The sequence below is a fragment of the Thunnus thynnus genome, chromosome 5 (assembly GCF_963924715.1).
Source record: "Thunnus thynnus chromosome 5, fThuThy2.1, whole genome shotgun sequence".
Lineage (NCBI taxonomy): Eukaryota > Metazoa > Chordata > Actinopteri > Scombriformes > Scombridae > Thunnus > Thunnus thynnus.
In genome coordinates, this window is record NC_089521.1 from 27,175,931 (window position 1) to 27,200,412 (window position 24,482).

General features: G+C 37.5%; 2 protein-coding genes across 3 annotated transcripts in view; both read left to right on the forward strand.

Moving 5' to 3' along the window:
* Positions 1–18,227, forward strand: part of scamp2 (secretory carrier membrane protein 2) — a 25,055-nt gene extending 6,828 nt beyond the window's left edge. The window contains exons 1-9 of one of the 2 annotated variants that reach the window (XM_067590443.1): positions 2,694–2,858; positions 7,987–8,064; positions 8,473–8,559; positions 9,740–9,851; positions 11,427–11,555; positions 12,097–12,256; positions 13,198–13,299; positions 15,332–15,449; positions 15,986–18,227. In XM_067590443.1, coding sequence (XP_067446544.1) covers positions 2,802–2,858; positions 7,987–8,064; positions 8,473–8,559; positions 9,740–9,851; positions 11,427–11,555; positions 12,097–12,256; positions 13,198–13,299; positions 15,332–15,449; positions 15,986–16,135 — 993 coding nt within the window. In that variant the 5' untranslated portion in view covers positions 2,694–2,801 and the 3' untranslated portion in view covers positions 16,136–18,227. Of the gene's footprint in view, positions 1–2,693; positions 2,859–7,986; positions 8,065–8,472; positions 8,560–9,739; positions 9,852–11,426; positions 11,556–12,096; positions 12,257–13,197; positions 13,300–15,331; positions 15,450–15,985 lie in introns of those variants that run through there. The other variant, XM_067590445.1, reaches the window with a different exon arrangement.
* Positions 18,228–23,773: 5,546 nt separating this feature from the next.
* map1ab (microtubule-associated protein 1Ab) overlaps positions 23,774–24,482 on the forward strand; it is an 82,636-nt gene continuing 81,927 nt past the window's right edge. Inside the window, exon 1 of the mRNA XM_067590441.1 lies at positions 23,774–23,984. The gene's annotated coding sequence lies outside the window, so the exon portion shown is untranslated. The remainder of the gene's footprint in view (positions 23,985–24,482) is intronic.

Below are 24,482 nucleotides of genomic sequence, written 5' to 3' on the forward strand. Positions count from 1 at the left end.
TAAACCAAATTAAGCCAAATTAAAGTTGCAACTAAATGTTTAGAGTATGAGTTGTGGCAATCAGTGTTATCAGTGTGAGGTGTGATGCATGAGTGGAGAGAGAGAGAGCGTGTGTGTTGTCTGTCATGGGCTACTTTTGGAGACAAATTTCAGACTGATGACCAGTTGGGGTCAAAAGCTGTGTCCCCAGTTGGGAAGAAGTTGATTTTTGGGTCAGTGGTTATGGTTAAGTCCTCAGGGAATAAATGTAAGTCTATGTAATGTCCCCAAAAGTGACCATGTTCTGATGTGTGTGTGTGTGTGTTCCAGGTATTCCTCACATTGTGGGGACTTGCCTCCCTTATGGGGACAAAAAGCAAGTCCCCTTAATGTAAAATCATTAATTTTTAGGGTGAAGACTTGGTTTAAAGTTGAGGTTAGTTTAGGGTTATGTTGAGGTTAGAGTTAGGCATGTGGTGGTTATGGTTACGGTTAGGATAAGACTCCAGGAAATGAATGTAAGTCAATGTAATGTCCTGTGAAGTGATGGAAACACTACTGTGTGTGTGTGTGTGTGTGTGTGTGTGTGTGTGTGTGTATGGTGTCAGGTGCATGAAAGTAGAGCAAATAACTACAGTAATCTAACTCAAGGGGGGAGCAAAGAGCTGCAAGCAACAGCAGCAGCAGTGAGGTAATCAGAGGAGAGAGAGAATTTCAATTCAGTTCAATTCAATTTTATTTATATAGTGGCAAATCACAACAAAAGTCATCTCAGGGCACTTTTCACATGGAGCAGGTCTAGACCGAGCACTTGGCGACAGTAGTAAGGAAAAACTCCCCTTTAACGGGAAGAAACTTCAAGCAGAACCTGGCTCTGGGCAGGCGGCCATCTGCTTTGACTGGTTGGGTTGAGAGAGAGAGAAGTGGGTGGGGTGGGGGGACACACAGAAGCAGAACAGCAGCAGCAACAACAACAACAACAATGGATACATGACTAGCAGCAACAAACAGAGAAGCTGCTAGGTGGCCAGACTTTATCGCCTGGGAACACCTGCACCAGGTGTTCCAGGTTTTTACACCAACTAGTCAGCTTCAGGACCAAGAGAGACTCCAGAACACCAGATCAAACCCCAGATGACACCAGGGGTCACCACAAAGAAGAACCTTTCACACTCAGGATTGAAATATTTTCATTTAAGTTACATTACTGAACTGAAATCCAACAGGTTGTGCTTATTGCGTCTATTTTGTTTTTCAATACAAAACTTTATTTAACAAAATAATTGTACCTGTTACATCAGGCACGAAAGAAGTACACAATACAGGACAACAACATGATAACCACAGAAAATAGTATATTAATATTAAAAAAGGGATGAAAATAAAATAAATCAATGCAATGAGACAAATAAATATTCAAATTAAGTTGAAAATTAAAAATTATAAGAATATATTTTCTTAAATCTTTAAAAAATGAAATAAGGGAAGACATTACAAAAAGGGCAATTAATTTGACCCCAGGGGGCTTAATCAAATATAATTCTGTAATATTCTAAGAACCTGTTAAGCATTGAGTTAAATTCAATCAAAAAAAGAGGGAAAGAGGGTCGGGAACCTAAAAACTTCTGTTTCTAAGTAAAGAATTGTATTAATAAAAAAGTTACCAATATAGTTTATAGGTTTGTTACTCTTATTGTCATAGTAACACATTATATTTTCAGGATTAAAACAGCGAGTAACATTAGTAGTATTGAAAGCATGAGAATTTAAATCAGACCCAAATTTCATTGTTATTTTACATTGATTGATTGATTGATTGATTGATTGATTGATGTTATTTTTTGGATTAACAGACACAAAAAACAAACATTCAAGGGATAACATGTTAAAGTGAAAACAGTTGTTTCCAACATGGTCCCAAGATGTTAAAAGACAAAGAAAAATAAAGAAACATAAAGAAGAAGAAGAACATGAAAATGAACAACATGAAAAAACAAGCATCATTTAATCCAAAAACACATCACCACAATTTAAAAAATAAAAAATAATAACTCCCACATTACAGCTAATTAAACATTGTCATTGTTATCTGTGACCCTGTTCTATAAATAAGTCCTAACCTGACTTCTATAAACCCTTCTCATTTTTAAAAACTGGATGTGTAGTGGAAGGCTGTTGCACAACATGCACCAGTGTAAAAAAAAAGAAAAAAAGGAACTTCTGTCTACATTATTCACTCAAGCATGAACATTACATGAACACACACTGTCCCTGGTATCATAGTTATGCTGAGCGTGGACCGTTGTTATCTGAGGACACAAGTATGAAAGAATAAATAGATAGATGTTTTATCAGTATGTCCACACAAAGAACAAGAGTTACCTACATCCACATATTTGGAGATTATAGAATTCACTGAACAGATTTTATGTAAAATTTTTAAATTAACTTTTTTTTAGGAATACAAAATTTATCAGTCAAAAGCCATGATTTTTCCTGTTCATTGCCTAAAAAAATGAGTTCCAATATGTTCCAAATGTTTTTACTATGAAAAATGTGATGAATATGTTTATTATTACATTTCTTGTCATTTATTAACGTCACATGACTGAGCTGAAACCCAGCCGGGTGTTGCGCGCTTTGCTTCGTGCACGTTGTGACGTGTCATCTGACGTGCACGTCATTGCCCAGCCGCCTCAGTGCGCCTGCGCTTCAAACTTCATTCGAGGAAGTGGGTAGGAGAGACAAGTCAAGCGACAGAGAGGAGTTTGTTGTTTATTCCCCGTTCGGAGAGGATAAAACAGCCCGCAATCTTTTAAAAAATGTCGGGATTTGATAACAACCCGTTCGCAGACCCAGCCGGCGACAACCCTTTCAATGTAAGTTTGTAGTTTTGTGTTGAATAGCTGGTAAACCAAAAGTCGAGCCCTGGTTGGCATATCATTCGTGAAAAGTTAGCTAGCACGCCAGGAAACTGTCGGGGCGGGACCTACCGATGCTGTTTTGCCAGCCATTGGCAAAGATGGCATGATTGACAGGACTTGGACCAATCAGCGGGCTTCGTTAGAGAACGAGGGCGGGGTAGCCTATGAACTAAGTTGCAGGAAGTTAAACTGTAGCCAACTAGGAATGTGTGTCAAACCTTTTTTAGCCACGTTACAACGATTACTGCTGCATTTAAAAGGGATTTTCTAACATGTAGGGTGTGGTTTGATATCATATTAGACCAGGGGTGAAAAGTAACTAAGTACATGTACTCAAGTACTGCACTTAAGTACAAATTTGAGGTACTTATACTTTGAGTATTTCCATTGTATGCTACTTATACCTCTACTCCACTACATTTCAGGGGGAAATATTGTACTTTCTACTCCACTATTTTCATTTGACTGCTTTGGTTACTTTTCAGATTAAGATTTTACTTAAAATAATATATTCTAATGTTCTGTTGTTTAAGTTATCTGCTCTTTTTTCTTAAAAAAAGGTATGCACTTTGTGTGAAAGATGCTATATAAATAAAGTGTCATTATTATTATTAATAATATTATAAAACATGATACATTTATATAATATGATGTAGTACTATTAATTATAATCTACCCAAAGTATCTAAAATTGGCTCCACATTGATAAACTACATTAAAATGCTCTTACATGTATTTGCTAGTGATAAAAAAACCATTTAATATACTACAACAATATAACACTCTAGAAAAAGACAGTCTGCATAATAATTACTTTTACATTTGATACCTATGTACATTTTGCTGATAATACTTCTGAATTTTTACTTAACAGTTTGAAATCAGGACTTTTACGTGTAATACAGTATTTTTAGACAACAGTATTTCTACTTTTAGCGAAGTAAAGGATCAGAATAATTCCTTCACCACTGTTTTAGACTCTTGTAATGTCACCTCCACTGGGCTCCCACAGCCGCTGTCAGTTCCCACCGACCTACCTCAATTAATGGTTTGCTCTTTGATGAAAATACATTTTGTTACCTACAGGATGTAGCCTAGAAGTCTATTCAGTCTATAAAAAGCTCTGTAACCTCATTGTCTTTGTGTCCAAAAATTAATTGAATCCGGATGACTTAACAAAAAAATGCAGCTGGCCTGCTGTGTTCACAGTTAATATTGGTCAGTGTTTAGAAGAAGTCAAGTTAATTATATTTGTATAGCCCAATATCACAAATCATAAATATGCCTCAGGAGGCCAGCTGACTCGTGTTACTTCCATGTTAAAGTGGCTGACCTTCAGATGAGAATTGTTTCTTTATGTGTATGATGTAAAAGTTTATTCATCGATAATTTAATATATATAATACTACTATACTAGATGTACCTCCTATATGATACATTGCCTTGTTTTCAATTGCACTCTCAAGAAGGGCCTTGGGATATCTGTTGTCCTCATTTTCTGAAGATGCATCCTCCAAATCTGGGACAAATAACATGCAATTTTACTATTTCTTACATGGTGTTAACAGGGGTTTTTTGACTGTAAAGTAGTATTTTCTTTTTAAGCTATCTTTTATTCATATTCACTTACAGACACACAGAAGTTAAGCTTTTTCTTATCTAAAGCATTTCTCCAACATCTTTGGACTTGAGTTTATCTGGAATCCCGACACATTGCACGTGTATTTTTCTTAAGGATATGATCCGTGTTGGTTCCTTGTAACTGTAAAGCCATAAACCCATTAGTCTTTATTTTGTATGTCGTATGAAGTTGCTGAAACTGGAAATTTGCAAGAAGAAAACAATAAGGATAACAGGCACAACTAAATCTCTATTGCAGTCCTTTGACAGGAGCATGACATTTTGGTCACAGGAACCTTCCTCAGAAATAGAGGAAGATGAAGAGTGAATTGAATTTTAATGCAGTGTATCTAGAACACACAGATTACAGTTCTTTTCAAGACTGTACAAGATAAGATCTTCTGTAGGTTACAGCACCACATTGGGCCTGTATGTTCAGTTTATTTCTATTAATCACACTTAATGTCAAAGACGTTTTATATCCACCATTTTCTCAGTTTTCAAGTACAAACTGTATGGAGGAATTCAGCTTGGTGCAGAGATGCTGACAGATGAAAAGTAAAACAATAAATTCATGACTCACTGGCAACCAAACCTCACCTACTGTACGGTGACACATATTTAATGGCAACTCATATGACATTACATACATACAAAAATTCAGAGTCAGTAAAAATTCTTCTATGATTTCAGTGACATTACATAACGCAGTCGTTTTAACAGTAGTGCAGAGTCACACTTTATGATATTGGGTGCACAATGGCCGTGACGTCAGTAGAGATCACTGTTTGTTTGCTGGGTGTGGAAGTGGCTGAATAAATAACCTGCTAGTCGCTGCAATATGTTGCCTATGTTATAGTGCAGCTTGCTTCACCTTTAAGCTGTTATATTTATGCAGCCCTGCAGTCTGTGGTGACATATATGAAAATAATTAATATGCTGAAAGAAATTTAGGAGGATAACGTAATAGAATAATTTAAAATATTCACTCTTTGTGACCTAAAATTTGGTGTTTTTTCACCAGTCGTGTGCTATACTTGTAAACATAGTACTGTAAGCCTGTGGATTGTAAAATAAAGAGGAGCTTAAGTCTATTTAGCAATAATATATAATTGTAGTTATGAAATAGGTACAACAGCCACACCTCGGCATTCAACAGCTGTCACAGCAACTCCCTTTTCCCAGTACAGAGATTTTTAGGTCATTAAATCATTTGATCAGGATTTGACTCTGAATCTATTTTTACTCTCTTTTTGGTTATAATTAGTAGAACTGCCAGACCTGACCATTAATATCTGTGAAGAGGTGCTTCTGTGTGCGTCTCCGCACCGCTTTACTGTTGCTTTGAACATGATGATGTCTCGTTTTGGCTTGTTCCAGCTCTGTCTTTATTTCAGAGAGGATTAGTGGGGGTTTCTCATGTCATCAATTTGCTCAGTATTTCTCTTTCATTTCTGTCTGAGCCCTGTCATCAAAAGACGCAAGCAGACCTTTATCAGCTGATACTCAGCAGGATGCTTTCCTGCTTTTACACTGTGGTATATGGTAAACACATTTTGCATAATAAGTGGTTTTGAATATCTCCAAAGGCAGCGGTGAACAGCAAAGAGTTCCTTTCAAAAACGAGGTCAATAGGCCTAACCTGCCAGTGTGATTGCTCTTTTAAGAGGTTACCATCAAATATAAGTTAATCAGATGTAGCTTTTCAGCTGCGGATTTAACTACATTTTTTTTTTCCTCCAAAGTATTTTGCAGTGAAACTGTCCAGACATCCCAGTTTCCTGCTGGGAATGTTGACAGGTGTGTCAAGAACAGATAAGCAACAGATGAGGTCACAGTTTTAATCACATGGTCAGTGAGTGATGACTTCTGCCGTCATGTGAGGTTCATGTTCTGACCTCATAAAAGGAGAAATTGACCCGGTTTGTAAAAATGGTTCTTATAGTTGTTTAGCTTAGACAAATATTTTATCATCCATCAAGCACACAAAAATCCTACAATACCCAGGATCCCTTCTGCTGCCTTCCATGTAGAAAGGACTGCATAGATAACTGTTGCCGTGTTATCTGGGGACTGTAGTGTAATATTATGTATACATAGTTACATCTTTCAACCATTAAAAATGCTCCACTGTAAATATGCAAAATCTACTTCTAGACAACAGCTGTCCCAGTAAAGTGCCAGACTGCCAGTCAGTCAGTGTTTTCCTTTCCTATTTGTACAGATGTAGAATTTCTGGAATATAATGGGATGTTTATTTGTATACAGACAGTGATTATTAGGGCATTTGAAATATTATTAGAAGAACTGATACTCGCTGATACTCAGAGAATATCAGAAGTTATTGGATCATTGCAAACACCATATAAAAGGAGGTGTTTTATGGAGTTTTCTGACAGATTAGATTATGTTTTCAGCTGTTCTCCTCCACATAAAGCTTAACGGCAGGTGAACAATGTTTACTAATTGAGATGTGGGTTTTTTAAAAAAAAAAAAAAACCCCTCTAAAACAACATTAACAATCCAGCAAAGAAGCTCATCATAGAAGTGCCTTGACAAATTCATGGAATGTCTTGGAAAATTCATGGAACGTCTTGGAAAATTCATGGAACGTCTTGGAAAATTCATGGGATTTATCGGCGCCAATGGAAAAGCGGCTTTTGTCCGACTTTCACTTTGAGGCTCAGCAGTCCTATCAGTTAGACACAGATAACTAGACCACTAGACCAAATTAATATTTACCTATACTACTCTGCTAAGGAACGACTTCTTCCCGGGTAATGATTGATCGCGACCTTTTTAGAGGTTATTGCAACAATAGCCGTTTGTTATTGTATTTCACTTTATGACTTTGTCAAAGCACATTGTAGTCTGGGCTGTTTTTGTTTCAGGAAATGAAATATCCTAAGGGAAAGAGTAAGATGAATGTACAGTTAGATAAACAGCAATAAATGTTTTTAGTGTTTTCCAGTGGTCAAATATCAAGAGTCAAGGTTACCGGTACAGTTGAACTAAATACCTTGTTAGTAGCAAAGAGTATTTTTGTTGTAACAGAGTGTAAAAGAAGTACAGAGTGTCTTGGTCTTCTGTAGTTCTTCTGTAGGTTTGCAGTCTGCTTCCTTGCTGTCTTCTGCTTCTTGAAATAAGGCGACATGTGAAGGTATTTCCTATAAAATTAGAAAATCCAGCCCTCATGTACATCACCCAGCACTGTATTGGGAGTATTTAGGACCCTCATCTTCTCCAAGTGTCTTCATGCACCTCTACTCTGACCTCACGCTGGTCAAGACACAAGAAGCTCTTTCAAGAGATCAGATGTCAAGTGATTAAATTGAAGAAATAGATTTCACATTTTACACAGTTGAGTCCTCAGTGGGATCTGTCTATTTACAGATATTGTTGACTTTCTTTTGTGGTGATGAGCTGAATAAACTGATGTGATGTTTTTCTTGGTGTTTTCCAGGATCCTTCTGTTACACAAGTGACCAACTCCTCTGTAGAACCAGTTGACCAGTTCAACCCTTTCCCTGCTCATCCCACAGTAAGACACTCAAAGCTCATTCAAAGCTCTGTCATTATCTTGTTTTTTTCCCCTTTTTCTTCTCCATTTTTATCTTTGGTTTGTCTTTTAGTTCTTCTCTTGCTCTTCATCCTCCTTCAACCTTTTCTTTGTTTTAGTCTCCTCTTTCTCCGTCTTCACCGTCTCATCTTTGCCTTTTCTTGTCTTGTCTTTTATTTCCTTTATCGCTTCTTGTCTTCTTATCTGGTCTTTGTTGTTCTTCTCTAATTTTTCATCTCTTATTTTTCTTTTTTCATCCTCCTGCTTTCATTTACTCTTTCCCGTCCTCGTCTTCCTTCGTCTTTTTGTTCATTTTTTCTTTCTCCTGTTGTCTCATCCTTGTACTTCTCACAATCACTGTCATTTTGTTCACTTATTATTATTTTTCAGGACAGCCTAGCTGCTCATACTACTCCGGCTGCTCCCTCTCCCTACCAGCCTGCTGTGTTGCAGCCGTCTACAGAGCCAAGTCCACAGGTGAGTCACGTCAACACTCTGTCCTCCAAACCCTCCACCTATCTGCTGAAAAATACTATTTTAAAGTAGAAAGAAGGACAGTACTTCCCTTGGTCCGCTTCCTAACTGATTGACTAATTTATATGTTTAGCTACTTATATTTTAACTTTCACTTGCGTTTTTGGTCTTATGAATTTCCCATCAAAAGAATCGTCCAAGCACAATTTGCCACAAATTGAAAAAAAGTCTTTGAATGAGTGTTCAAGCATTTAAATGTTGGTTAATCTAATTTGAGCACTGCCATCAAAGATAAAATAGTTTAACTCAAATGTGATCTCTCAGACACTGCAAGGTTAACTTAAATCAAATGTGCTGTTAAAAAAAATTACACTGATGATGGATGATTTAAGGTCAAATGTTAACCTTTTAAAAGCCACAGCAGATTCACCACGTATCATCTCAAGAAACCCACAGAGATACTGTATGGCTTTTGCTGTTTTGGCTCAAGGCACAGCTGCTTTATTTGCATTGTCTTATCTACTTAGGAGTTGTTTTCTTTTCTAGGCATAAGAATAGTGAAACCAACAACATCTGACATAAATAGTCACGCTGGAATTTACCTTCAGTAAACAGTTTGTGTATTTCAGACCTGTGGGTATGTCTAATAGCTGGATGTGGCTAAAGAGCTACTAAGAGTAGCCTCCTTAGATAGCAAGTGTTACCTGAGGACGTTGCATCTACATCTACTCAGTTTACACAATATTATAATGAGTCTCCTTGCTCCTCTGGTAATCTCATAAATATTCACAAACAGGACTATAGCTCCTCAGTTTTTCTGCCAGGTAATAGATTTTCATTTTATAATGATCATAAATATGTATTTTTGGCCTTATGGGCATGATTGTGTCCTTCTAAAAATGCAACTATGCTTGCAGAAAGGCCTGATGTCATGTAGTCTCTGTAATAACTCATGGTAGCTAACTGCAGATGTTACATATGTAAAATATTGAATACATAAAGCAGGCTAATGTGTTTACTATGTATTGCAATTTGTAAGGTTCTGATGTTTGTGCCATGTGTCTGTATGTAATGTGAAACTACTGCAAGCTGCTGACATGTCTCTCCACTTATGTCATCAAGATGCCTTCGCTTATATTCAGTGAGTTTGTTGAGGAAAGTGTTTCTGCGTCTTCTTTCTCAGGCGACTGCTGCTGCAGCTCAGGCCAACCTGCTGAGGCAGCAAGAGGAGCTGGAGAGAAAAGCTGCCGAGCTGGACCGCAGAGAGCAAGAGCTACAGAGCAGAGGCTCGACAGGTCATTAAATACAAAACCTCCCCTCTCCTCTCTCTGCGGTAGTATCAAAAAGCAGCGCTCTTTTCTGACAGACTGCGACAGGAAAACAACGTGCAATGTGTGCGTTATGTATCAGAAAGGAATATAAAACTCCTTGTTTACATCCTTGCACACAGGCTGTGAAAAAATATAATCACATCCTTATAAACAGGTCTACAGAAGATCATGCACCCACCCAGAAAACATGTTTCCCTTATCTGATATTGTGGCAGAGTATGACATTTATATTAAACTAATTTTTACATTAAAACTGCAGTATGTTGGTAGCAACTACAGATGCTGTTCAATCAGTTTGGTTTTGTATTTATAAGAGTTTTCAATTTGAGGTTGTTTGCTGAGTTAGTGTTGATGTAGACCCGCATTGAACCTCCATGTATGTTGATCCCACTGCGGTGCTGAATCAGTCAATCAATTAAACAGACATGTAGGGCTGCAACTAACGATTATTTTCCTTATCGATTAATCTGTCGATAATTTTCTCCGTCTGTAAAATGTCAGAAAATGGTGAAAATCGCTTGTTATAATCTCATAAAGTCAAAGGTGATGTCTTGTGCTGGCGTGTTTTGTCCAAACTCCAAATGTCATCAGTTTGACAAAGAAAAGCATAAAATCGTCACATTTGAGAAGCTGAAACCAACTGTTTGGCTTCTTTTGCCTAAAAAATTACTAAAATGATTAATTAATCATCAAAATAGTTGCCAGTTAATCTTCTGCCGATCGATTGTCTAATCATTGCAGCTCTACAAACATGTTTATCAAGTAAAAACTGCAAACATGCTATTTATGGCATCTGAAATGAAACTATTTGCTTGCTTTTCCCTTTTTATATCTATGTTAATTTGACTGTTGGATTGTCATTTAAGTAGACTGATGTCTTAATAGGTCATCAGAAAATGTTAGTACAGATGTGCATGTTGATAAATGTCATGCTAGATTTAGGTGACAGTTTAGAAGGCAGATGTTCTCATAATCAGACCATGTTATAGAGTGAATACAAAATCTGTGCTATAACAGACAATATACTGTATAATATACATTAACACATAGCTTATCTACCTGCTGCAGTGGTTTCAATGTAAACAATATTTAACCTGCAGCACAGGAAATCAACCAGAAGTGTTTATCTGCAAGCTTCCTTATGTTGTTTCTGTGCTGCCTGGTATAAACTGTATTTCCCTTTATTGCTGTCAGTATCATATTCCTTATCTTCAGTGTGACATATTATCTCACCAGAGTGCCATATTGACTCCCACGCATGTGGGTATATTTGATTTTTAGAAAGTTCAAGTCTAGACTGTGAAAATGTCACCTTACATAGATGTGTCACTATGTTAAAAATAACTGCAGGTTCCCTGTTCCTAAGAAATATTTTAAACATTAGTTTCTGTAACAGAACTTCAGGAGTTTTACTTGTGTTTTCACTATGATTTTAATAGAGCTGACCTCTCTTCTCTTTTCCTGCAGTGGTAAATGTTTTGTGTTTGGCAGACAGGCTCTACTTTTCTAACAGGTTTGATGTTGTGTCCGTCTCAACAGGTAAAGAGAACAACTGGCCTCCACTTCCCAAATTCTTCCCCATTAAACCATGTTTCTATCAGGACTTCTCAGAGGAAATCCCCCCGGAGTACCAGAGAGTCTGCAAGATGATGTACTATCTCTGGATGTGTGAGTACACTAAGTTGAAGGGACATGGATGTACGGTGTTTGTCAAGGCTGAAATGTGAGCTCAGGTTCAAATGTGATACAGTTAATGCTGTATTATATGATTAGTTTTATCTGTGTAGGCAGATAAAACCAGATTTTAAAATGTTTTAATGTCATTTGATCTTGTGAACCTTATATCGGTACCAAAAGTTATTTCTAAATACTAACATGTACTGTATATGTCTCTCAATAAGTAGCACTGGTATAAACATGGAATATAACGCACCAGTTTGATCTGACATCACTGTTACTGTGTGCTGTTGTACAAAAAATGCCACCTGGTGGCAGCACAAACATGCTTCATGCAAGTTATACTGGCACCGGCTGATGATGTGGAGCATGCAGCATTTAGTAATGTTTTTTCTGTTTAGTCTCTGTAGCCAACTCTGACTGACAGTTTCTGTAAATAAACCTAATGCTGATAATTGCTGGTAATATTATTATTAGTAGTATTATTAGTTTTGGTGTCACTGACTGCTGTGTCTCTCCACTGTTTCCTCAGTCAACTGTGTGACTCTGTTCCTCAACCTGCTGGCTTGTCTGGCTTACTTCACCACTGATGCAAGCTACGGTGTGGATTTTGGCCTCTCCATTCTCTGGCTCATCCTCTTCGCTCCCTGCTCCTTCCTCTGCTGGTACCGGCCCGTCTACAAGGCCTTCAAGTGAGTCTTCCTTCTGTGTTGCTGAAAATATGTACGTGCTGTCTCAGTCGCCCAGTTGATTATTTTAACCATCTTAAATACACTAATAAGTATAATAATACTTAAAGTACGTGATCCTTCAAGAGAAAATCAATGCTAGAGTGCAGAGAAATCTTTATAAATATAATTATAACCACTATGTTTCCATGCCAACCACTCATATGCAATTATGAGCAACACAAATGTCCTTATTTCAGGACATTTTCATCCCGTGATGAACACTAAGCCAAAGAAAATGTATCTTAAAGAGAAAAAAAGTGTTTTAACATTTGACTAATATTCATAAGTAGCTTATTTGTAAGTGTAAGTTTTACATGGAACTTAGTATAATAATGTAGTGTTATTATAGTACATAGGGCTGTTTTCTTGACACCATAGAAAAAAGATGTTTTCTCACTGGTTTGCAGGTGTGTTAAAATCATTTAACACCTTATTTCACACCTCAGGCAGCAGTTTCATTCTGTAGTTCAACCACTATTCTACAAAGTATATGAAGCTGTAAGGTAATTGAAGCAACAAAATGTATTATTTACTAACATGAAAATGGGTTAAAGTGACTACAAACAAATGTTAAAAATTGCTTACAAGCCAACATAGACTCATTAAACACAGCTTTGTGGTATAAGAGCAGTAATGCACTCTGCCATGTCCCAATATAGACAATAATGAACAGAGAAAATGTCACAACATGTCATTCTTTGCTTCAACCTTGTCCGTTATTTTCTTGTATCTGAACACCTTGTCATGAATTTATAAGACTTGCAGATGCACAACACCTGTTCAGTACTTGTAAATACATTAAATGATGTTATTACTTGTGTTCTGAAACTGACAGTAATGTTTTGATAATGTTTTCCAGAGTGTTATATTTTTAGTGACATGCTTTGTTTTCTCATTTTTAGGACTGACAGCTCCTTCAGCTTCTTCTTCTTCTTCTTTGTGTTTTTCTGCCAAGTGGTGATCTTCATCATCCAGTCTGTGGGCATCCCCAAGTGGGGGAACAGGTGAGTATTTTTAATTTTAACATTAGGAGGGGTTATAAAATTAAGGTTAAATGGTTTGGATAGTGTCCCCACTGATCACTGATGAGGGTGATACATAACTTTTAGTATATAGTTCACCCAGATGTAGCCTGGACCCCAGGTTCAGGCAGCAAATTGAAAATTGGCAATTTAGTTTGATAAAAATTAATTCAATTAGTTAAAAAATGTCCAATTCCAAATCATATTCATTAAATTTGTGGATTTGGCTGCCATATTTGACATATCTGAATCATAAGCAAATTAAGCTTGTAATTAACAGTAGTTTGAAAAAAAAAAAAAAACATGTATATATATTTTGTTTGTGACATAATGATCATACACTTTTCCTAAAACACACTAATCCTACCATGAATAAATAACACTTGAGTTGGAAAAAAACATGAAAATGAATTGTGACTTTATTCACATCTATATTTTGAATGAAGTAACAGCCGATCTGAACATGTTGATAACAAATTACTAATCACACAAACTAACGATCAACATTACATCCAGTCAGCCTTCAGACTGACTGAAAGAAGTGTTTTGTTGACTTCTGGTTCCTTGTCTTAAATATCTGAAGTGCCACCAAACAGCTGAGCTGCTGTCCTCTTCTCTCTTTTCTCTTTTTTCCTGATTTTCTGCATTCTTCCATTTCTTCTGACAGAGACTTTCCATCCTTCAGCCTCTAGCCTGCTGCCTCTCTGTCTGCTGGTAACTCTGTAAGTTTCTGCTGCTCACTGTCGCTGCTTCGTTCTGCCGACACTTGCACTCTCTCTCTCTCTCTGCTTGCTTTATCCTTATAAAGTAAATATTTAGGTTATTTTAGACATATGAGATAAACTGATGGACTTTACACTTAATGAAAGAAGCAGAGAATAAAACAGGCCAGTATGTGATTCAGATGATCAGTTCAGGGGTTTAACCTTCAGGCTGCTGGACGTTGGAGGATCTAACTGTCAAGTTCAGGCTCACTTTTTAAAACTCACTTCTACTGACAAATATTTCAATACTTTTTTTTTTTTTTAATTTTCACTATAAGTTACATTGAGTATGTTTGTTTTTTATTTTCTATTTTTCTCTTTTTTATTTAATTTACTCTTCCAACAAATACTTGTGAGATTTTTTAAATGTTTTATTTTTTATTATTGTTATGAATATTAATGATAAAAGTAAATAAAGCCATATTTGACTCTTACAGAAGAATAAAATAGAAATAAATAAAGAAATATTAGATAATATTAACAAATAGCAAGTTAGAGCAATAATGGAGTTGTAAGAAAGACTCTACTTCAGAGTAGTAGTCTGAAAATGACAAAATAGATAAATTTGCCTCCATTAAATAATGTATGGGCAGATGAATGCTGAGGAAATACTCCACATGGTATTACATTATAACTCATTTTAGTTTCCTTTAGAAAAAAAATAACAACTTTAGAACTGATTTCAGAATAACAGGTGTCCAAGTGGCTCCTCGTTTCAGACGATGACACTTCTCATTTCATCGCAGCACTTTGCATAATGACAAAACAGACACAGTCAAGGGGACCCTCTCTTGTTTTGTTACATTAGTTACATCTAGTAGCACTTCCATCGTAGATAAGATGCAAATCACAAAGTAGCATCATTTTAAAAAAAACAACAAAAGTAGTTTTAGGATATTAATATGAAAACATACTCCCACTTTGAAAACACTTTAATAGTATCTTTTAAAACATGCATTCATATTGAAATAATACCACTTTTATCATGCTCACCTCTGAGTGATATCAGTTATTTTTAAAAATTACAATTGTCAACTCTCTTTCTGTCTCTTCTTTGTGCATCTTTTCAGCTTTTTCATGCTGCTTTAACACATTCTTCTTCTCTTCCTAAATCTAATCCAACTCCTGACTAGAATACACACACACACACTGTATTCTAGACTAGTGTGTCACACTGTGGAAAATGACCTTCAGTTTAACTAAAGTTGTTCTTTCACCACCTAAAATGTAATGATCTCTGTCGACTCCAGCGGTTGGATCGCTGCCTTCACCATCATCGGTACAAACAAGGCGGTGGGAGCCATCATGATCATAGTGGCCATCCTCTTCACCATGTGCGCCGTGCTGTCAGTCATCCTGCTCAAGATGGTGAGAGTTTTTTTACCAGTACATTAATTTTTAAACACGTTATATGTTTATGTAAATTAACATTGTAGCAGCTGTGTTATTAGATTAACTGGCGCTGACACACACACACACTCAGGACACATTGTGATTGGATGTCAGCCAGGCGTAAATACAATCAGTACGATGTGACTACAAGGAGTAGCAGAAGTTAAAAGTCTTCCCTTGTTAAAAGTGATTTAGAAATGAAGGACATCAGTTCATGGCAGCAGTTTCCTTGACCTGGGTGTGATGTATCTTTGTCGACAAGTCCGTCAGCTCAGCTTTGCTAATTTTCACATTGAGATCCAATCACAATGCAGGCACAGCTGAGAAAACGAGGACTCATGTTAATACCAGGTGTAAAGACACATGGATCGCATTAACCAGATAATGTATCCAGATACAGATTACATGTTAATACCAGGTGTAAATGGGGCTCAGGTGTTATATCCTTCTCTCCAGTGTGACTTTCTAAAATATTGAAAGCCATTTGCTCACAATCTCCTCCTCCTCCTCAGGTCCACAGCATGTATCGCCGGACTGGAGCCAGTTTCCAGAAGGCCCAGCAGGAATTCTCCCAGGGCGTCTTAAGCAATAAAACCTTCCAAACAGCCGCTGCTGGTGCGGCATCCAACGCTGCCCAGGGAGCCTTCCAGGGAAACAACTAATGGTAGTCTGAGCTAAGCTAAGCTCCATTTAACAGGTCAAGGTGTATATGTTATCAGGTCTAGATGATCAACTAATACAAAGCTGAATCAATCAGGAAGTTTGGCAGCGGCTACAAATTAAAATCTAACCTTATAACGAATAGACCTTGAACCAGGTGAGGCTATGTTAGTAGCCCACCCCACCCCCTCCCTCTCCTTTCACCCCCACTATCAATGCACATATAAATCCCCATGTTAACTTTGCTTTTCACATCCAGCATGTCTCCTGCCTGCAGAGTGACATCATGTGGCTCTGTTGGGCTTAAAAAAAAGCAGTCGAGGGGGAAAAGTCTCACATCAAGTGCATTCTGGGGTGGAAAGCATGAATGAAGTTGACTGATTGCTATTTCAGTGTGTCTTGGCTTTGTATATTTTGTGTGCACTTTTCAGCAATGCTCTTTAGTGTAATGTGTGATTGTGTACGTACATATGTACGTGCGTGTGCACCGGCATGTTCATCACATGTATTCATGTGGCTGCAGTACGGTTTTGTTTTCCCACAGACGGAGTGGACTCTGATTCTGTAATATAAATAAGATGAAGTGTTTCTGTGTGTCATTGATTGGCAAATCTTTCTGTCTCGGAAAAGCATTTCTCTCCCAGTTTGTTTCTCTTTTGTGTACCACAAATTTAATCTAATGAGGAAGAAAAATAACAAAAGTTCATGTAATTAATAATAATCTGCCTGTTTGAGTGGTTTGGACATTATTGTTACTGGAATTATCCATTTAAGTCCGGAGTCATTTATTCAATAAGAAAAATACATCAAAGTCCTCTGATTTATGGTCTTTGACGACATGAGGGAGCCCCCATCTCTTTCAGAATGTGGTACACATCGTTGATTTTTTTAAAACATTGGCCTTAAAGTTTTGTCTGGAACCAAAATTTTCTTTAGACATTTTGGGAAAACCACTGTGGTGTCAGAAAATTAGTGGAGATCCTTCATAGTGAATCTGCTCCTTCTTGTATTCAGATAATGGTTTCTACATACAGATCACATCTGCAAAGAGCATCAACATGCTTTTGCTTCAGTTAACGTCGTGCTTGTTGACAGTGAAAACCATTATTTGGTTTCACTTTAGGGAAAATTTTCTTGCTAAAGCATCAAACTAATTCATTTTTTTTCTGTATCGTATTAATGGTTGATGAAGCAGCTTGAGGTAAATCTTGTTTATCCTGTTTGCTACCATTGTTATTGGTTCCTAAGGATACCAACGAAATACTAACTATGAAAAATTAACAATAACACCAGTGAAATAAATTAATTTCCTCCGAGTAGATTGACAGCTGCGGTTAATAAAGTTGGCTTTAAGTGGTCGAGTCATTCTCAATCTCTCATTTATTTCAGTACTAACAGTATATGCAGGAGGAGGAGGGACAGTTTATTTTTCATGTAGAAGTGCAACAGTGTATTCGGCCAGTGTGAATCATATGGAATAATCAGAAAATAATGAAGTCTGACTGTCACGGGTATGACAGTAGACGCAGGCTATTATGTTTTCCTGATTCGTAATTTCTGCTAGAGCAGTGTGAATTCGCCACATAACTTAACTTCCTTTACAAAGTCAGTGTCTCAACATCACCAGTATGCAGCTAAGGTATTGCATCTTCACTTTTTCATAGATTGTTTGATTATTCAAAGGAATTTCATTGCTCGAAAGTCGTCTTCTTCTTCGTACCTCTGTAAAACTATCACCAAGCCCTAAATTATTTGTGTACTGATGTATATTTTCTATGTGATTTTCTTATTTGGAAAAAAAAAACAAAACATGCATATGTATGTTTTATCTGATGTACTGTTTTAAAACATTGGCTCGGATGTGACATACGTCAGCAATCCTCAAGAACAAATGCAAATTCAGAGTTTGTGTGACGTTCTTGCAACAGATAACGGTCTAATTTAAAGTTTGATCCTACATCCTTTTATGTGATAGAAGATTTGTATTAATTCACACATCTCTGTATGCGTTGTATTGGGAGAGCAGAATACAGTGCCTTTTGTATTTCAATATTGAATATAGCATCTAATAAAATGCTTTGCTTTCATTTAAAACTGTGTCTTTTTACTTTATTAGTTTCTTAGAAGGGAAATAACTACATGTTTGGGTAAAGTAGAGGTTCTGGTCCTATTTCTTTAAAGAAAACACTGACACATGATTCAATTTGAGTACCTTTTGAGGTCATAGATAGTCATGATTGTATTGGACTTGCCCATACTGGAGTACTGATACTCCAATAATAGTTTTCTATGTACTTAACTGCAGGGCAGACTGAGGAGACTGCTTAATCTGTTTTTAGCTAATGAGTGAATCGATCCTTTCCTTCTGTCCTCTGTCTGATCAAATTTCTTGAGTTTGTTTTGCTACTGTACTCAGTAAGCTTAAATGTGACTGTATAGCCTGAGCAACGGCTGCTTTTAGATGCAAAGCACCTCACTGATTTGGCTTTAAGCTCACAGCAGTTCCCATTTCACAGGCTGTAGATTCTCCATAAGAGGGAGCTAAAATGGCCTCTCTGACAGAGAGAAGAAGGTATATTTCTGAACTGTAAATCATGCAGTTATTCCAGTAGAGCACCAGAATATAAATATAGGCCTGCAAATATGTATGATACATCCCCTTTAATTATCCCAGTAAGCATGCACAATACCGAATACCTGGAACTGGCTCAACTGGCTGAAAGAAATGTAATGCAGCCAATTCCACCTGTGCTTTTCCTGCTTTGACATGTCAAACTGTTTGCTGTGAGAAAGGTCTATTAAACTTATATTGCTGATAGATGAAGCAGGTTAAGGCCTCAGTACACTTCAAACTAAGTGCTTGTTCGATTGAACAGCATCTGAAACCACCTTTGGGATTGTGTCTTAGTGAAAAAAAAAGACAATCCAGCAATCACTCCCTCTTCATGCATTGATCAGCCAAGAGTGAAGAGGTGTAAAAGTAGGCAGGGTCTGAACTCATCTCTCAAGTTCTCTTTTTTTTTTTTTTTTCACACGATTGCTTCCATTTCTTTTCCAGTCTCACCCCGATAATATCCGGCTTTTCAGGCTGCCAGACGTGGCAGGCGATGCGTTACACAACCTAGTTCGTCTGAAGGATACTTGGACCAATCGACTGTAACAGCAGGTGTGAAATTAATGCCACGACAGCTCTAGTTCGATGATATAGTCTGGGGCTTGCCCTTGTTACTGTTAGAATCTCTGATGTGTATTCCCTGTAATATTCACTGTTAGTTTCTTACTTGTATAAGTATTGCTAAGCTGATATTTCTGCCCATAGCAAAAACACCTGAAATAGACAGAACACAGAAAAAAACAAAAAACATCCTCACCTCATACTCATCAATAGCTCAAGGCCATTTTCTAATCTTTGAAAGAGAGGCTTGCCCTTTTGCGTCAGTTTCCTCATCTCTATTTTAGGAAGGACAGAGGAGACCGGACACAAAGCGAAGAGAGGCAGACCTTTTGTGTCTGCAGTGACCCAGACAGTCTGTGGGGAATCTGCACCGAAACCTAAACTGCTGCTTCGACCATCTGCCTGTCGGTCTGCGTTTCTTTCTCCAGGCTCTCACTGTCTGCCTGGAGCTCCGAATAACTCGGCCACTTCCCATCAAACACAGCCATAAACAACTGGGTTAGACAGCAGGAGGGATACCTGAGCAGACAGGTACTTAGAGCTGTGCTGTGCCACTTTTCCCTGCAACCCTGAAGTTACAGACAGTCTCTTATTGAAACACACTGTGGCCTCTCACGGATCAGATTTTCAGTTAGGAGGCATAAACATGCTAAAATTGATTGCTTGTTATTATTGCCTGTGGCACAAAGATGCAACAGAACAGAAAAAAAAACATATTACCTAATGATCTCATTACCGACACTTGGGTTTCCTTAACAAACCAGCTGCAGTTAAGCTTTGTTCAACCAAGTTAGCAGGAGGTGATTCGTTTTGCACTTTCAAGCCTTCCTGATCTCAATTTGCGGATCAGTCATAACCGTAAGTATTGTTCGTCTCTTGCTTTGGAATGAATATGATCATTAGACTTCAAATACCATTTAATTTTGCAGTGTTCAACCCTCCCAGTGGGCTTATAAAGTCCATATATCAGTCCACATCCCGCAGGCTGCTATGGTTTTACAGTTTTATGGGTCTGTGGAAGACGACGCCATTAGTGATAGCTAACAGCTCATTTCCAGACTCTTCTGCTACAGCAGATGTAGATTACCTAAAGCAAAGCAGGAAAAGCATAGGTGCAATAAAGAACCTGGAACCACCTGGAAAAGAAGCACCGAACAGGAGATTAAGGCTGATGGGTTGTCATGGCAGCGACTTGATCGAAAGGCACGAGACCGGAGAGGATGGAGGGCTTTCGTCGACGGCCTATGTTCCTCAGGGAATACAAAGGCCAAACAGCACAACACACAACGAATGTTAACGACGACTGAATCCTATTTATTTATTTATGTATTTTTAGCTTTCGTTTGGCAGCAGAGAGCACAGAGACAGACATCAAACAAAGTAGAGAAGTAGAGAGAAATGCCACAACATGTAACAAAGGCCCCCAGACCAAACCAAACCAGAGACGCTGCCCCCCCAAGAACTGGAGCAAACAGGACCTCCATTTAGTTTCTCCAAAGTCATCATGACCCTGGTACAGTGCATGATGGTTCACCACACACTTAAACACACTATTAAGATTTTTTTATTAGATAAAAAGTCTTATTTTATTTTCATATTTAATATTTTGTTTATAAGTTATTCTTATTGTTTTTATTATATTATTTTATTTTTATTGAATATAAATATAAATATATATAAAGTAACTTTTTAAAAGAGTATTTTATGATTTAAGTTTGACCAAACAAATGTCATTTATCATTAATTGTCCAGCAGATGGCGACATAGAGTCTATTTATAATTGCCAAATCTGGATACTGTAATCTTGACAGTTGTGTTGTGACCAAAAAGGACAAAAAAGATCATCTGCCACTAACAGAAAATGTGTTTGATGCTTCTGACTTCAGTATTGAAGTCAGAAATGTCTTTAAATGAATATCAAGATTTAGTTTTTCTTAAATAGGCACATGCTTTATTTTTAAAGTGCCAGGATGTATGATCTTGATTTTAGACCTGAGCTGAACATCAACTCCAAAACTGGAAGACTTGTAGCTGCTCCCTCTTTAACTCAGGGGTTTAGACTTTGATTAAACATTTGCTTTGCCTGTCTTCCTTTTCTCTGACGGACAAACAGAAACGCTATAGAAAGAGGACAATGTTCTCAGCCATGACCTACAGATTTATTGTTGCTAATTGTACATTGTGTACGAACTTGTGATGAGCTGAAGGTCTCAGATATTACCACTAGAGGGAAGCCTGGCTGTGGTGAAGGTGCTCTGTGGTGTGAAATGCTGACTCACTGTCAGAGAAACCTGCAGCACACAAACCTATATGATGTACTGGGTCTATACACATACCATAGACTGTATAGCTGTTACACACAATTTGTCACTGTTTTTGTCTCTTACAAAGCTGATTGGAGCTTTAAATACACTTATTCATCAAGTCATATACTAACCAATAGAGCTTTGTTTTTTTACAAGACATTTTAACATTTTGTTCTGTGGCTTCATTCACAAAGAGTGATGTTTTTATAAGATGAGAAACCATAATTAGTCTGGTGATGGTATTTGAATTTTGCAACAGATATACAGATAAATAAAGACTAAGAATACAGCAGCATGAATGTAAAGGAATTGCCAAGTATTTACCATTTTTACCATCTGCTTCAATGTGTACATCGTGCTCCTGTATGCAGAGAAAGACAGGTTTCAGCTCGACTTGTGAGGTTAAACAGAAGTTGGTGTGGACCTCCTTATTATCCCCACAGTGTGGTGCTGACAGTTTATGCTGAGACGCCCTCTGCTACACAGTGAAATGTGCCAAGCTCAAGGTTAAACAGGAGAAAATTTGAATGAGGAACATTTCTCTGAGAAGAAAGAGGCTATTTTAAGGCCGGTCCACGTTCTGTTTCTGTCTTTATCAGTGTGTCTTGATGTGTGTGTGTGTGTTTGCATGAAAAGACGTTTGAACTCTGCAGGAATTATCCTTTAGTTTACTACAGATTGTTTTAAAAAGTCCTCAACATTCACAGCATAAAAGACTGACTACATTGACACATGATCTGAATCCTAAATGAAGATTGAGAGGGGGCAGCAGTGTCTGATTGATGTGTAGAGGAGTCTTATCCTGGTTTATTTATAAAACCTGCTAATCTCGACTGTTTCAAGTTGTGCCGGAGAACAGTGGATATTGTTTCAGTGTCACAGATCATTGTTATCCTCTGACTGTCAAAAGTTTTGTAATTTTTTAAATCTCTTTTACTTATATGCTTCAAGATGCAGTAAAGGCAAGATAAAGGTCATTGTGCAAGCATAGCCTAGAACCATTTTTACAGCATAATAGAGCGAGAATTCAGTGTTTGGTCATCGTCAACTACTTGCTCTATATGCATTTTCCACTGCATGAACGATGTCCACTGTACAAATATAACTGTAGAAAGAAATACTATGTAAAAATATGGTTTGGGTGATATTCATGTTCTTGCACAAGCATAACAGGATGGTAGCTACTTGCTAGATGCTAGAAAGGATACAAATGCACTGTCATTTCTGCACTACACTATAACAAAACAGGACATAAAAACACTATCTTCCCATGAAACTGCACTTAAACAGAAGTATTGGTTTGAATATTAAACTTTGGGTCCCTGAAAATGAAGAACAAAGACTAAAGTCTTCTTTGAATTAAGCAAGCCACGGTGTGTGTTACTTTAAAAGTGTCTATTGTGGGTTGTTTATAGTCTTAAAGGACAGGTTCACAATTTTTCAAGTCTGTCTTAAAACAACAGTCAGGTGCTTATATAAACACTGAAAGAGGTTTTCCTCGCTGTAATCATTCCTCCTGTTCATACTGGCTATTAAAAGATCCCCTTCAAATGTGCTCTCAACGTAAGTGATGGGGTCAAACAGATACTTTTATGCAAAAATATATTTAAAGTTTATCTGAAGCTTATATGAGACTTCAGCAGTCTGAGTTAGTCATATCAAGTGGATATCTGCCACATTTCATCTTTTTAACATCAGATTCCCTTATTGTGTTTCCTCAGTGTTTCCCTGTTGAGCTGCACTAGTAGTAACAAAAAGAGGGACTTTGGCACTAAAGACTTTAATGCTGAAATATATCTACTTGATTTGACTAATTTGGACAACTTAAGCTTCAGATAAACTTTTAAATACCTTTTTACATAGAAAGAGGACTGTGGATTTTGTCCTCCATCACTTACATTTGGGTTACTGACTGTTGTTTTAAGACATTTTAAGACCAAAACAGTGAACCTGTCCTTTAATGCTGCTAGGCTAGCTAGTAGCCTAATTAATTGTCTATTGTATAATTTCCCAAGTCCAAAACTGTTCAGTAAAACAGTTTAACCTTCAGTACAGGAATTACGACATTTAACGCCTGTTGTTGGCCTCTGTCAACAACTGGGTTAATTTAACGCTTCGTGTTACCTAGGTTACAGATTAAAGGTTCGTGTTACCTTGGTCACCTGTTTTGGCGGTTGAAATACTGACGTCTTCCCTACAGAAATGGCGAGAGTCACCTGTCAAGCGGCCAAGAAATATGGTGTCACAGAATATCATGTCAGAAGAAGATGACGAGACTAGAAAGACTCAAACAGTCTACTTGTCTCGAGACCGCTGCCAAAAAGCTGGGAGAGACTAATTTACTAAAACAAAATGTATTACCTCACTAAGGTAAGATTAATGCTTCATTGGGTGTATTTTAAAGCAATATGTCACATTTTATTAGAGAGGGGGGGGCTCGAGAATGATGAATATGGCTGATCTTACTCGATAAACTTCCCCAACTGAAATAAATAGTATAACTTCATCGGCCAGCTTGTTACTAGCCTCAGCTCACCTCCGCACTTCAGTTGAGCTTACGGCCTCATAGCGTTCCGTAAGCAAACCAAGGGGCGTAAGTCAAAACTTTTTTCTTACAAACTTTACCTTCAAAGGTATTGTCTTGATCTAATTGTTGTCTATAAAGTGGCCAGTGTGATACTTTTTTTTGTACGGGGCAACATCGACGTTTAAACCCTGTTTTTTTTTTTCCAAAGAAATGAGCCTCTCAGCTCTGCTCTTCCTCTACGCTGCGCTAGCTAACGTTAGCTCATAGACAAATAGCTTAGCGTTACCGATATGGCTAGCCAGGGCAGTTACCTGCCGCAGTTTGTATAAATATTGGTTTTA